The sequence below is a fragment of the Callorhinus ursinus genome, unplaced genomic scaffold (genome assembly GCF_003265705.2).
Source record: "Callorhinus ursinus isolate GAN/ISIS: 27379988/994484 unplaced genomic scaffold, GSC_fseal_2.0 scaffold51, whole genome shotgun sequence".
NCBI lineage: Eukaryota > Metazoa > Chordata > Mammalia > Carnivora > Otariidae > Callorhinus > Callorhinus ursinus.
The window spans coordinates 3,299,758-3,315,290 of NW_027397113.1; the positions used below are offsets into that span (position 1 = coordinate 3,299,758).

General features: G+C 46.5%; 1 protein-coding gene across 21 annotated transcripts in view; it reads right to left on the minus strand.

The window, feature by feature from the left end:
* PPP6R3 (protein phosphatase 6 regulatory subunit 3) overlaps positions 1–15,533 on the minus strand; it is a 139,184-nt gene that overhangs the window by 4,707 nt on the left and 118,944 nt on the right. For 6 of the 21 annotated variants that reach the window (XM_073883366.1, XM_073883364.1, XM_073883361.1 and 3 more), the window contains 7 exons: positions 11,430–11,551; positions 8,949–9,102; positions 7,427–7,533; positions 5,593–5,743; positions 1,419–1,436; positions 1,031–1,150; positions 96–365 (listed from right to left, as the gene is read on the minus strand). In XM_073883366.1, the coding sequence (XP_073739467.1) occupies positions 260–365; positions 1,031–1,150; positions 1,419–1,436; positions 5,593–5,743; positions 7,427–7,533; positions 8,949–9,102; positions 11,430–11,551 (778 nt within the window). In that variant the 3' untranslated portion in view covers positions 96–259. The other 15 variants (XM_073883368.1, XM_073883367.1, XM_073883365.1 and 12 more) reach the window with 5 other exon arrangements.

Sequence of the window (15,533 nt, forward strand, 5' to 3'; positions counted from 1 at the left end):
AGCACCCCCTGCTGGTTCCCACTGGTTATGTCACCTCTAAAGTGACATTTTGGGGGTGGGGGTCTGGTGAGGGGGAAAGTACAACTTCTCTGAAATGGCTTTAAAGGTTACTTTATTCCTTATGGAAGGAATGTACAAACTGAGAGATATATAACAAAAAAGTTAACTCTGGGAAGTGCTGAGCAAAGTTCCTTGTGGTCCAAGGGCAAATCCTCCTCTTCTGGCGCGTGCTCTGCAGCAATCGGAGGCCGCCCTTGCTCTACCTGCGAGGCCGTGCGTACGGGCCGGGGCGCCGGCCCTCGGCGGCTGAGGCTTTGGCTTGGCCTATCCCTTCAGACCACTGGCTCAGTCTAAGCAATAGGTGACTAGAAAGAAAACATCACATTCCAAATCACTCCGCTCTGGCAGTGGGATTTTCACACTTAAGACAAATATTTTGCACACACAAAACCATACAGGGAATCATCTAACAGTTAAGAATATTTAACTACATTTATAAAAGGGTCTCCAGGAAGGCTCTCCCCGTGTGTCACATGTGCGTGATTATGGGAAAAGGGGTGCCAGGTGTTGCTTGTGGCTGGCGGCTGGTGACCTCGTGGAGCCCGTGAGAACTTGGCTACCACAGCCTAGGGACCCCAATCCCAGAGGGGCTCAACATCCGCCTCAACTTAGCACCTCCTCAAAAATAAAAAAAGTGTGTAGGGGCGAGGCACACCAGCATTGGAGAGCCTTCCCTTCCATTCTGAGTAATGTCTTAAAGAGCCAGTGAGGTTTACTGAATCTCCAAAAGCCAGTCAGTTTTTGGATTTTGGGGTAAGGAGGTAAACTTTTCTGAGTTCTCGGCTCAGGCACCCTGCCTAGACGTGGCCTGGGAAAATGCTCCTGTGCCGAGGAAGTCCCTGAATGCCCGAGGACACCTGTAATGACCTCTCCATCCCGCCCCAGATGCCAACTTCCCTCCCAGCTCCCGCGAAGACAAGAGACACAGCCAGAGTAGGGCCTGGGCAGATCTGAGGAAGTGGGGAGTTACCTCTGCTCTGGGCTACTGCTGGGGGGCCGGGGGCCCGCAGACTTCGCCTCTGCTGTCTCAGGGCTCTCCTCGACATCTTTACAAGCAGCATCTTGAGAGGTAGACAGTTTTCCTTCCTCACTGCAGTAAAGAGGAGGACAGGCAGCGTTAGACATCCCAGGTGGCGGCACCGGCAGAGGATGAAGGCACATGCAAATGACCCTGAAAGTCATGGCGGCCATGGAGTAAAGCCCTGGGGCCAAGCATGCTCAGGGGAGGGGCCACAGAGACCACAGATGGTGACTGGGAAATCACGAAAGGCAAGGATCACACACGGGAGGGAACCAAAGGAGGGACAATGTAATGCAGCTGGTGTCTGATAAAGAATGGCCCGCATTACTGTACATACCGATAGGATTTCAACACTCTGAAGCCAAGTGTGCAAAATAGAAAAAGAAATGTACAAGAGTTTCAGAATACTCCTATATATGAGGAATGTGGGGGGGTACTATGTCCACGACTGCACATAAGCAGAACTGCAGACTCGGTGGAGGTGTCAAATGAACCTGTTTGAAGGAATGAGTCTTTAGTTAAGGCATTTTGCTCTCAGGGCCCAGCCCAGCATTCAACAGTCAGCAGGAGAGACCGGTCAGCTTGCTGCTCCTGTCACAGGGGCAGGGTACCAGGGGCCTGCACCAGGACGGAGCTCTCTGACAGTGCATGAGAAATACAGACATTGTGAAGGAAGACAGAGCCAAGAACGGTGGCCAGTACAGGTGAGAGCAGATCCTAAGGGGGCAAGCAAAATATAGGAAGGGTTATCTCCCCCTTTGATGGCTCCTGGCAGAGAAAGACTAAAAGTAGCAAACGCTTTTAATTGTTGATTGTGGGCTGTAAAAGTAGACTGTTAGTGATCCTGTCTGGACTTCCCATTCTGACACAATCCAGGCAGCACTAGAATCAGCTAAAGGGCAACTGGAGATTGCCTCTGGGAAGGGCCATTAATCTCAGAGCGGAGTCCTGTCCTGGATTTGCTTACGAAAAACCTAACTTTAGGATCATTTCTTGGGTGGCTTTCAGATGGGTCTAGGCAATTTATAAGGAGGAAATTGAACTAAAGTCTACAGATCTGTTGACAACCCAAGTCACCTGATCCCTTACTCTGTCCCCCTTCCCCACTCCCTCCCCACAAAAGCAACTCTCCTGATGTGCTTCCTACGTGTTACTTTCATTCTTAGAAAATGTGTATAGTCATTACGTATGTGTATTTTGGAGGCACAGAAACGGCTCCGGATTGCACGCCTCATTGTACTTCTCTAACTCAGCACAGTCTGGAAGACCCACCTTTCTGGCGTTGATGGCACAGTGCTGTACGGTGTGAGCCTCCCAACCGCACCTGCTCCTCACAACGACCCTCTGCACAGCGCCGCGCCACCCCCACCACTGTGGCCTCCGTGTGAGCCTCTATTGGCACTTTCAAGTTTTCTCTCTAGATATGTGGGTTTAATCATTTAGGAATTATCTTAAAGTTGGACGTACTTTATGACTGGTACTTTGCCTTTCATTATACATCCTAGTTGCTTATTACTGGTGCAGAGAAAAGCTACTCATGTTTAAAATGGATCAGTTACCCAGCAGCTTTGCTGAACTCTTATTAGTTACAAAAGTTTGCTACTGACTCGGTGGCAGGTGATCATGATCACCACCTCCTATCTGATCTTCCTTCCCTCACAACACTGCCCAGGACGACCATCTATACAGTGCCGGTGACAATGGACAGCCTTATTTGTTCCTTACCTGAAAGTGACAGCATCTGCAACTTCCTCAATAAGTGTGTTCTGCTTCAGTATTTTGGTATTTAACTTTTGCCAAGTTAAGGAAATTCATTTCTGTTCCTGTTTTGCTCAGCTTTGTGTGTGTGTGTAAGATTTCATTTTTATTTATTTGAGAGAGATAATGACCTGAGCCAAAACCAAGAATTGGACGCTTAACCGACTGAGCCACCCCGGTGCCCCTGTTTTGCTCAGTTTTAATCATATATGGGTATGGAACTTTATCAAAAGCGTCTTCAAAAATCTCAAATGAATTCCCCCTCAGTCTGTTGACATATCATAAATGACACTTTTCCTGATGGTCCGGGGAAAACCCTAACTCACCAGTACAAACTATTTTTGACACGCTATTGCGCTCGGTTAGCAAATATTTTCTACAGGATTTCTGCATTTAGTTTGCTTGTAAGTGATATGAGCTGATCGTTTTCTGTAATCATCCTTATCTGGTTTGGAATTAAGATTTCACGGCCTCATAAAAAGATCCAGCAGGTTTTGCACTTTTTCTATGTTCTGCAGCAACTGAGGTAGGAATGAGCAGATGAATGTGCCTGAAGCAGTATCGAATCATTACTGCAACCAGCACATCCTAGTTACTTGTAAAGCTGGCCTGCTCTGGAGCTGGTTTGCTCTCTGTTTTCCACCACAGATAATGGCTTGTGTGTGTTCTTTGTCCATTTAAAACTTATTATTAGCTTGTCTTTTTCTTGTTGATATTAGGTTTTTTTCCTACATCCTGCTCCTGAATCTTCCTTTGCAGGTAATGGCGGGTCTTTTCATTTTATCATTTAGAATACCGGAAATTAAATAAAGAAAATTCATCAACCTTTTCCTTTACGGTTTGGCTGTTTTATGGTTAAAAAACCCTGTAACTCTGAGATGCTCTCATGTTTCCTTCTCAAAGTTGTAGTTTTGCCTTTCGTGTTCATGTTGAGGCAGACTGTACTTTATTTTTCCGTGACATGGGTAATCACTACTTCTCAGTCCATCCTTCCTGCACCGACTTTAACACCATCCTAGCACGCACCAAGTTCCTCTAAGCGTGGGGTCTACCTGCACGGCATGCCCGTTAGGAGCTCTCACCTGGTGATGCCTCCCTCCCTTCCTTCCTTCTTCAAAATGACCCTGGTTATTTCTGGCTCTTTCGTCCTCTTTACAAATATCACCATCAGCCTCTTAATCTCCACGAAAAGCTCCAATGGGATTTTAACTAGAAACGCATTCATTTTCTACATTAATGTGTTAAAAAATCCCAAGGATCTTTTCATTAACAAACATGGCATATCTCTCTACTTATTTAGGTCTTTATTATGACTTTCAACCTTATAGACAGGTTTAACATTTTATTTTTTTTTTAAAGATTTTATTTATTTATGTGACAGAGACACAGTGAGAGAGGGAACACAAGCAGGGGGAGTGGGAGAGGGAGAAGCAGGCTCCCCGCTGAGCAGTGAGCCCGATGTGAGGCTCAATCCCAGGACCCTGGGATCATGACCTGAGCCGAAGGCAGACACTCAATGACTGAGCCACCCAGGTGGCCCTTAACATTTTAAAGGGGGCGCATCTAGCACATCTCATATTGGTTTATAGGATGCAATGGCTAAACTTCCCTGGTAATTTGAATACATATCTGTTTGGAATTTGTGTAGAAAATAATATTCTACAAACAAGCAAGAACATTTTAGTCTTTCCAAATCTTTATACCTTTTATTTATTTTTATTTATGCAGCACTGGCTAAGACCGCCGGGCCAGTGCTGAAGAGCAGAGTGACTGAAGGCCCGCCTCACTGTCCGGGTCGTGTCTTGGAGGGAGTATTTCGCACGCTTCACTGTGAAGAATCAAGTCCGCTATAGATTTTCAGAAGACACCTTTAGCAGTTTCAAGGAGCTACTTTCTCGACGGCCAAAAGTTCGTGAATGGCTCTAATTTTCATCAAATATTCCTCTCCATCTACCTAAGGTCCCAATGGTTTTTATCCTTACGGGTCTGTGAATCACCCCCAGCACACTTTACCCGGTCACCCTTATCCTCACCTGCCCCGGACACATCCTCCATCATGACTCAAGAACACCATGTTGGACTCGGTTTGCTAGCTTTTAACTTTGGAGTCTCGTGCATATGCGCCCCCATGGGGAATCCATGCTCCCCTTTTGTGCTGTGTTTTGCAGGGACCTCACCACGAGGTGGGATGCACCCCTTTCTGCTCTGCAGGGCTCTGCCGAGTACGGAGATGCAGCCTCGAGTGCCAACCCCGCCGCAGCCCCAGCTCCGCCAGGAGTGCTACTGCTGTTCTTTCAGGGTCATGCTCCTAGTTTCCTGTAGGATTCCTTTATTGATCCATGAATTTAGAAGTGAGGTCAATTTCCAAACAGACGGTTCAAGCTATCATTCTGCTGCTGCTTTCTACTGACTGCATTACGTCTGGAGAAGACTGTGCAGGGCACTGACCCTCTGGTTTTATGGGCCAGTTTCTACTTGGCTACAGACGTGTCCGTTTTTTACTCTCCTGTATTTTGAGCCCACTAGACTTAATCTACAGTCTTCTGAGTACTAGAAAGAGGGGGGAAAGGCACTCAGGGACCCCAGACCCTCCCTGTCTGCATTCAGACTCATGGGGCTGGACAGAGGTGCTAAGATGAGATGTCAGGCTAATGCCTGAACCCACGTCTGAATCAAACGAAAGATGTTAACACTTGAGGTGCTCCCTACCCCCCAACAACCTGAAGCTGCCAGCAGGGTCTGGCCCTGGTTACCTTTTGAAGACTGCGGTTTCTGTCTTGGCATCTACAGTGAGGCTGAGAGTTTCCTTCACGCCGCCATTCATCACTGTCTCAGTTACCTTGTCTGGACCTTCCGCATCCTCCTCTCCGTCAGAGCTGGCTTCCATGGCCACGCTGGCTGGCGCTGCGACAGAACACACAGTGGATGGTCACGCACACCAAAACAACAAGTCTCCCCAGCCTTCTGTGGGGACCCATCCACCCGATGTTCCATCTACTGCTTGAAAAAGAAAGACGGTTTGCTGGCTGTGGCCTAGGCCATTTCTTGACGGGCAGGCTTCTTAAAAAAGCCATTCCATGGGCTTTTTTCAGCACAGGACCAGTGGGCCTCTCCAGCCTTCCCAGTTCAGTGTCTACCCACACCCCCAACTCATCCCAGCCAGCCTTACCATTCCGGGGGTGCTCCAGTCCACAGCCGAGGGCACAGGAGGCAGCTGGATATATTCTAGCCTCCACCTGCTTCACCCCACAAGTACTGAGGTTATACTTTTTGTTTTTTGTTTTTGTTTTTTTTTTAAGATTTTATTTATTTATTTATTTGTCAGAGAGAGGGAGGGAGAGAGCACAAGCAGGGAGAGTGGCAGGCAGAGGGCGAAGCAGGCTTCCCGCGGAGCAGGGAGCCCGATACGGGGCTGGATCCCAGGACCCTGGGACCATGACCTGAGCCGAAGGCAGACGCTCAACGACTGAGCCGCCCAGCTGCCCCTGATGTTCCAGTTTGTTCAGGCTACTAACTATTCTCATTCGCCCTTTTCCTTTCAGTTGGGTCCCCCTTGGGTCTTTAAGTTACTTTCTTAGGGTTCCTTGTGGATTATTTCTTTGTTCTGTAACAGGCAGCCATATGCTATACTAGTTACAAGCTGGGGCTCTGAAGTCACACTCCCTGAGTTCACACCCCAGCCTCACCACTTACTAGCTATATCACTCTAGGGCAAGAGGTTTCTTATCTATAAAATGAAGTTAACTAAACCCACTTGAAGAACTGAGAGATAAAACGGGGTCATCTATATAAAATGTTTAGAAGAATGACAAATAAAACCAACATTAGTTACTGGTTTTATTACCTTTCCTACCCTTGGTTCTTGTGCCCCCTCCATGTCCCCCTGTCTTTTTCTAAGGACTTACTGCTTCCTCCCCTCCACACACTGATTCCTCACGCTCTTCACCAACCTCCCTCTCCTCCCACCTCCCAAGCCCCATTCATTAGGCTGAAAAGAGCTCAGGGCCTCTGAAAGGAACAACGTGTGCAGTGTGAACATGACAACCCACTGGATACCCTTGACCATCTCAACTGTTCATAAAGGTGAGAAGAAAATAAACAGCCTTACAGCCTGAAACATGCTGAGACACACATGCGTGCTCCAGCAAAGCAAACTCCAAGTGACAAAAGAACTGGGTACCAGAGGGGCTTGAAAACACACACACCTAATTCTGATTTTATTCACACTGGGCACTGCAGACTAAGACATTCTCCTTTCCTGAGCCTGTTTCCATTTCTGAACACTGACAGGACTGAACAACTGATGATAACAGATCCCTTATGCCTTCTAGAATTACCATGCCTGGTTCTGGAATGAATACATTAATTTCTTTTCATTGGTTGTCCTGGGGACCTCAGACCCACCATCTCAACTCCCTAACTCCATTGAGCCCTTGAGCCTGTGACTCGAGACTGGCTTTATAAACTGTTACGTGGATAAAAACAAGTCTTCAGATCCAGAAGACTAAGCATACAGCCCAAGCCTGAGCAACCTTAGCCGAGCGGCCAGCAGGCTGTGTCAGCTCGTGCCCTGCTCCCCACACCTACCTTCCGGCTGTGCGCCCAGCGCGGCAACACTGGGAGTCAGAGGGCCCATCGGCTCAGTGCTGGTTTCCATTTCCACTGGAGAATTACTCCTTAAAGAATCTTTCGTACTTTTAGAAAAGAGAAAATTCAGATGTTAGCAATGGCAAACAGCCCTCAGTTACCATGGTTCACAAAAACCCTTTGAAAGGCAGCTCTGGTCCCACGGGGGTGACACGGGCAGTCGGTCACAGAGTCCGCTGACAGAGACAGACAGACCTAGGTGCAGAGTGCTGCTTGTGGTGCAGGGAGCGTGTGCGGGTAAACAACCTGCCAAGTCAGCAGGACGGGAGCATGGAGGGTTCATAGAGGTTTGCGGAAAGGTTCAAAATGCACCAGGCTCCCAGCGCTGGGACAGCAGGGGCTGACAGTGTGTGCTATCAACTGTATCTGTGGTGCCCATCTTAGGAAAATCCCTGCTTGCACTGAGCCAAACTGCCTGCGGGCCTCAATGATACTTAGCAAGAAAATATGAGCTATGCACAGGGGTAAAGGGAAGTGAGCTGCTTCAACAACAGTCCCAGTAACCAAGGGCTCGTATGCCCTAGTTACAAAAGACAGAAGCAAGCAAGAGGTGGAAACTTGACTGTCCAGTGCTAGAATTGAGTCCGTGAAATAATTTACAATACTCTGGAGACATTTCGCACAAATCTCACTTTTGCCCCTGAACTACAGCTTCCTGCTATCCTTAGGGCTGCTGTAAAGCCACGAGGGTTTTAGCCAGTTCTCTGGTTTGTTGAAGATGGTAACCACGAGCTCCTAACAGTCTGTACTCCTGGCTTGCCTATGACCAGTGATTAGTTAAAAACATTACTTGTCAGAGCAGGGAAAGCAACAAAGTCTTTCAAATGGGGTGGTGGAGATAAAGAAAACAATGTTTAGCAAATCAAACTAAGCCTGGTAAGACATGAAATCCATGATTACTACTCACATGCTGGCAATATTATTCAGGAAAATTATGAAATGCCAGGTTGCTGTCATCAAGAATACTACAAACAACAAGGCTGACAGCCATCCCTGTTATGCCCCTTAATTTATGGCACCAGCCTAGCTACAAGTGAAACAGAAGTTCCTATTATCTGTTAAATTCACAATACATTCTGCATTTTCTATAACACTCCACAGAGAGGTGTCGGTCAGGAGTTCTTGGTTCCACCTCGTTCCTATTCTCCTCAACCCTGTTTTCTGATAGCTCGGTGGGGCTAGAGAAGCCCCAGAAGCCGGCACCCTGCTACGTCACCTCCTGGGGCCACACCATCCCGGGCTACTTTGTGCACAGCCTACTGCCTTTCCCAGCTCATCCTGGGTAAAAGGAAGGAGGACGGAGACTGGTTTCCTTGTAACGTGTAGCTGGGTCGCGATTTCCCCCATGCTGATTTGTGATCTTGTGTAGGGCACCACCTTCACGAAGGGAGTAAATCAAGGTGACACACCATCCCCAGTTCTCCTACAGAAAGGCTGAGGGAGCTGGCACACGTGCACTCACCTCAGGGAAGATGTGAACTCTGAGAAAGAGGCCCAGCCTGTCTCCTTAGTTGGCATTGGCTCCTCTGTGCTCCAGACATCAGACCCCACAGAATCTAAGGGAGCACCATGGGTTGTCTCCATGGGGACATCAAAGTTGGCTGACCAGTTGGGTGCTAAAAAGAGGAGAGAAATCTCCTTTTGAGAATACTTCAAAAGTTCAGTGGACTCCAAGACATTTTTCAGAAACGGATTCACAACGATAAAGGCCAGAGCGGTGGGTACAGGACACTCTATCACACCACTGGTAGGAGCAGAAACAGCACAGTAACTTGGAGGACAATGTGATAACATCTATCCTCTTATAAAAACTGTAGGTTTCCTTTAATCCCTTAATTCCCATTTCTAAGATTTTTTTTCTCCAACAGAAATATCATACGAGGATGCAAAGCTACATATAAAAAATATGCTAATTTCTTACTTCTGACCAATGTCCCAAGAGTCTATTAACGCGGGGAGGAAGGGGGTGAAGGAAGGGTGCACAGCCACTCCCTGTACAATCAATCTCTGCAACTTTTCTGTAAATCCAAAGTTATTCCAAAATAAAAAGTTAAAAAAAAAAAAAGCAGAATGTTGGATATTCAACTGCAATAAATTGGAAACTTTAAATGCTTCCCAATCCAGACATGGCCCCACTTCATACTTTTAATGGCCTCCCTGCAGTCCAGTGTAGTTAGCACAAACAGGAAGGATTCTGGTGACATGAGAAGAAATACATATTTGGGGTCCACTCACTACCACCCCCAAACCCTGGAATTGGAATCTCTGAAGTAGTGTCTTTTTGTATGCTAAAGCGATGACTGCTGGCCTCAGGATGGGGCTCAGGATGGGGCTGGTTGCCAGGGGAACCAGCCTGTGGTTAGAGGGCTGGAACTTTCAGGCCAAGCCCACAGCCCACCCTCCTAGGAGGGAAGAGGGGCAGAAAGTGAAGGAAATCACAAATGGCCAATGATTTAATCAAACATGTCTACTTAATGAAGATTCCATAAAAAACTCAGACTTCAGGGGTTCAGAGCTTCTGGGCTGGTGAACAGCAGGTACATCCCAAGCTCCATGGGAACAGAAGATCCTATGCTTGGGACCGTTCCCGCCCATGTTTCTATTTCTCCCTTCATCTGGCTGCTCACGTCTATCCTTTAAAACAGCATCACCGCGCTGGCTGCCGGCCGAGGTTGGATCTAACCTGCAGGTCTGTTTAAACGTCACCTCCTCAGAGATGTGTCCCTTCAGGTGAACTTAGGTCTCTGTTCATGTGCTCTCACTGCACACCACGCTAGGCTACACAAAAATGATCTTCCCAAAGGAGCGCCCCAGAATCTACCGCAATCTCTCCGTTTCCTCAAGAGACTCTAGACTCCTGGATGCAGAGTCTGCGTGCCACACCTGGTACACAGCCGGAACTTGATAAAGCCATGTAGACTTGAACTGAATTACAGAGAGAAAAGCCCATTTCTTCCTCCTGAAGATGGTGAGCTAGGGAAGCAATGAGAGGAGAGAGGCCAAACCTCTTTTCCTCCATGGCTCTCACTTTCCGGGTCTGTCCCGTGGGGCTGTGCTGGGTTACTGCTAAGGTCCCGGCCAGCTCTGAGGTGGCAAGGCCCACCCGGCACCCAGAGTTGGCTTTCAGCCTCCGGGAGTGAGTATATGGAGGTCTTCCTGGGGAAAAGGATGCGCTGTCGGCCAGGAGGAAAGTCCCAGTATCAACCCACAGAAAAATGTATTTGAATTTTTAGAGGTTAACAGGTATTTTTTAAAGGCCAGCGAATGCAAGTCTTCTTAGCAAGTAGCAGGACACAAATAAGCACTGAGGCCAGACACGTTCTAGGGTTACAGGCTTCCTCAATCAACTCTGAAGAACCCATTTCACATAGTTTCAGCTTGAAGCGGTTTCCTCTGGTTTGGTGCATTCCCGATTCCACAAACATAGCCTTTTCTTGTCTTCCATAATCCCTCGCCTCTCCCCTGCTGCCAGAGCCTAGGACCACCCCCCACCCCCCACAGCGTGCGGCACCTCTAGCCAGACCCACATGTGGGGGGAGCCCACATTGTTAGACACACCCCATCATCAGAGGGGTGTGCTCCTTCCTTCAGGCCCCATCCTGACATACCTCCAAGGGGACTCACAAGACTGTGTTTCAGCCTAACTCCCGTCCTGCAGATCAGAGTGCCTCGTTTTTGTTTTTGTTCTTCAGATTTTATTTGACAGCGAGAGACACAGCGAGAGAGGGAACACGAGCAGGGGGAGTGGGGGAGGGAGAAGCAGGCTTCCCGCCGAGCAGGGCGCCCGATGCGGGGCTCGACCCCGGGACCCCGGGACCATGCCCCGAGCCGCAGGCAGACGCCCAACGACGGAGCCGCCCAGGCGCCCCCAGCATGCCTCGTTTTAAAACACCCCCCACACGGTGACCAACACAGATGAAGAGAACGAAGGAAGAGGACTCACGTTCACTCAGGTCTACCTCCATCTTGTCCTCCGCGCCGGCACCACTGGGCTCAAACAGGTCTTGTTTCGCTCCGTCCTCTTCTTCAGAATCTGTACTTTCCTCACTGTCTGTACTCCCCGAGCTGAGAGGGGGGGGGAGACCGAAACAGTTAATGCTGCTTGTCAGTCACCAGCGAAATCCAGAACGTTCTGAAGGTCATCCAGTAAGAAAGAATCACATGCACGTCAACTGATCCACCCCTGCCTTCGTGAGCGTGCCGCCTGACTGCTCTCGGCCGTTCCCACCGGCCCCCGGCTCTGCGCGGACGTTTGGGGCGCGTCTGCGAGCCGCCTCCTAAGAGGGCCTAGAGGTATCTCACTGCAGCGCTCACTGGCATCTCCCTCATGGCCAAGATGCGGAGCTGCTGCTAACGTGCCACTCCCCGCACCACACATCTTCTCTGCAGGGTCTTCTCACATCTGTAGCGCGGTTTAAGAAATAGGTTACTGTCTTTAATTCTCAGAGAGCCCTGAGAGTCCTTTCCGCACCCTCCAGAGAAGCCTTGTGTCAGGCACGTGATCGCAAATGTCCTCCCCAAGTCTATGCACCATCCCTTCCTTCTTACTAGTGTCACTAGCCGAGCAGAAGTGCTTAACTTCGACAAGGTTGAGCTTACGAAAATTTCCTTTCATGCACGGTGTTTTTGGCATCCTACTTCAGAAATCTTTCCCTAACCCAAGGTCACAAGGATTTTCTACTGTAAGTTTTACAGTCTGACGCTTCACATTTAAGTTTAAGATCCGTTTGGAATCCATGTATATATGGAATTTGGAATCTAGGTGTATATATATGGTAAAACGTATGGACTGAGCTCATTTATTTTGCATACAGATGTTCACCTGTTCCAGAACTATCTGTTCAAAAGACTATCCTTTCTCCACGGAAATGCTTTTGCACCTGCACCAGAAGTCAGCTGTCTCTAAGCCTACTTAATTTACACTCTCTTCAGTCCCCGGAACCATTCTGTCTTACGGATCACACTTGTCTCGATTACTGTATTTTGAAATCAGGTACTGTTGGGAGTCTTCTAATTCCATTCTTTACGAAAGCTGTTTTGGCTCTTCTAGCTCCTTTGCATTTTCATTTGAATTTAAGTACTAGCTTGTCGACAGTTACTAAAAAACCTATTATCATTTTACTTGAGATTGCATTGATTCTAGATCTGGGGAGAATTGGCATGTTAACAATATTGAGTTCCAAATCATAAACATTTATCAATTCTTATTTCTCTCAGCTGCCTTGTAATTTTCAGTGTCCAAGTCTTAACACATCGTGCCAGATTTATCCTTACGTATTTAATATTTTGATGCTACTCTGAATAGGTTATTTAGTAACTTCAATTCCGTTTGTTGGAATTGTACAGAACTACAATTATATAGACCTAGCACCATGCAATCATGCCAAACCTACTTAACTGTTCTAATGATCTTTTCGCAGATTTCGACAACAAATTTTCTACAATGACAAGAACTGTTGTCTGTGAATAAAGATAATTTTTACCCTTTCCTTTCCAATCTGGATAGCTTTTCTTTTTCTTGACTTATTCGTACTGGTGAGAAGCCCCAGGAACAATCCTGAAAAGCTGTGTTAAGAGCAAACATCTTTTGTCTTGTTCCTGATCTTTGGGGGAAATCATTCCGTTTTTACCATGCTGTCAGCTGTAGGTTTATTGTAGAAGCTTTAATCACGTTAAAGAAATTCTCTTCTGTCTCCAGTTTGCTAAGAATTCTTATCAGATATAGATGCTGGATTCAGCCACATGCTTACTGATTGATTTTCAAATGTTAAGCCAACTCAGTATTTCTGAAATAAACCCTCCTTGGTCATGACGTATTATTGTTGCGTTGATTTACTAAAACCGCATGATGAGAGTTTCTGCATTCACATTATGAGAATAACTGAGTCATTTTTCTTGTCATGTCAGCTTTGGTTATCAGGTCACACTGATGTGGCCTCACAGAATGCCATGGGCCCTATTCCCTCCTTTTCCATTTTCCAGAAGCTTTTATAAAGCTGGTCTAATTCCTGAAATGTTTGGTAGAATTCACCAGAGAAGCCATCTGGGCCTGGAGTTTTTGTGTGTATGGGGGAAGTTTTAAACGAAAAATTCAACTTCTTTAGTAGATAAAGGACTATTTGGGGTTTTTTTCTTTTTGTTTTGAATTTTGGTAGCCTGTGTCTTTCAAAGATTGTCTAAGTTGTTAGATTTACTGGCACAGAGTTGTTTACAATATTCCCTTTTTATTCTTTCAGTACCAGCAGTGATGTCGCCTGGCTCATTCCTGGTACGAGCCATTCCTTTTTCTCCTGACCGTTCTGCCCAGAGGTGCATCAACTTCCTCAATCTTCTCAAAGAACAGCTTTTGACTGCAACCATTTCCTCCACTGTTGTTCTGTTTGCCCTTCATTCTGGTTTCTCGAGGTGGAAGTGAAGGTCACTGGTTTGAGAGGTTTCTACTTAATATAAACAGTAAAAAAATGATCCTTTGAATACCCCCTTCGATCTCTTCTGTAACTCATTTGTTATTTAGTTTCCATGTATTTGGAGGTTTTCTAGAGGTCTGTTACTGAGTTCTAATTTAATTCCACTGGTGTCAGAGAACATACTTTGTAGGACTTGAAACCTTTGGACTTTATGAGATTGGCTTTATGGCCCGAATATGATCTCTCTTGGCATGAGTATTTCATGACCCTTGGAAACAGTGCCTGTCCTGCTGCTGCTGGGTGGGGACCTTTGCAGATGTCCAGCAGCATCACACAAGCTGACAGTGTTGTGTGTTCTGGGTCTTGGCTGATTTCTGCCCATTGCCCATCACCGGAGGAGGAGTATTGGAGCACAGCACCAGAACTGTGGGTCTGTCTACTTCTCCTGCAGTCTTCTCAGCTTTTGCTCTGTGTGTTTTGAAGCCCTGTTATTAGGTACATAGGCATTTCAAAGTGTTATGTCTTCCTAAAGACCTGACCCTGTTATGACCCTTCCTTTACCCCTTTTCTCTGAAATCCGCTTTATTATTAAATAGGTAGATGTTCTACTTTTCCTTTAACCTGTTTGTGTCTTTATATTTCAATTATTTCTCATAGGCAGCATATGTGAGACCTGATTTTTTATCCAATCTGACAATCTCTTCACTTTAACTGGGGTTTGGGGATCACTTATTTAATAGTAGTCAACGATTCCTGACGGGGCTGCCCAGCTTAAATGCTATCGTACTGCTAGTTGTTTTCGGTGTGTCCCAGCTGCCTTTTATTTTTTTGCCCTCTTTTAGATACTTTTTATGATTTAATTTCCTTTGTTGGCTTATTAACTATAATTTCTTGTTTTGTTGCTGAGTGGTCCCCAATATACATCCATAACTTAACACATTCTATTCTCAAGTGAATCATACCCCAAAACCAGAAACCCCAATGTCTGTCAGCAGGCAAACGAATAAACAAATTCACCCACTCGGTGAGTAGTACACCCATTCGACGGAACACTCCTCAACCATAAAAAATAATGAACTACTGATAGATACATCACCCAACATGAATGACTCTCAAAAATAATGTTAAGTGGAAGAAGCGACATTAAGTAGGTACTGTGCAATTTGATTTATATAAAACTTTAGAAAACACTAATCATTCTAAAGGAACAAAAAGCAGATGGGAGAAGGCACTATAAAAGGACAGGAGGAAACTTTTTCGGGAGATGCATTAAGTTCATGATCTTGATTGAGATGATGGTTTCAGGGATGTATTCATGGATATATTCCTATGTCCAAACTTACCACACTGTGTAACTTATATAATTCATTATGTCAATTATCCCTCAACAGAGCTATTAAAAAATAATAAAAAGTTGCCTTTTCTCATCATCCCGTGTTCCTTCTGGGGATCCACTGTCACGTCCTTCAGATACTGTCTTCACCACCATATTTCTCTACACTCTCTACAAACAGTGCTGCAATGCTGTGACAATGTGTGAGGACAGTCTGCCCCCAGAATACAGATGGCAGTAGGCAATGGCCATTTAGTGAATTTACTCAACATGAGGACCAAAATTTCATAGCAAATGGTGACAAACA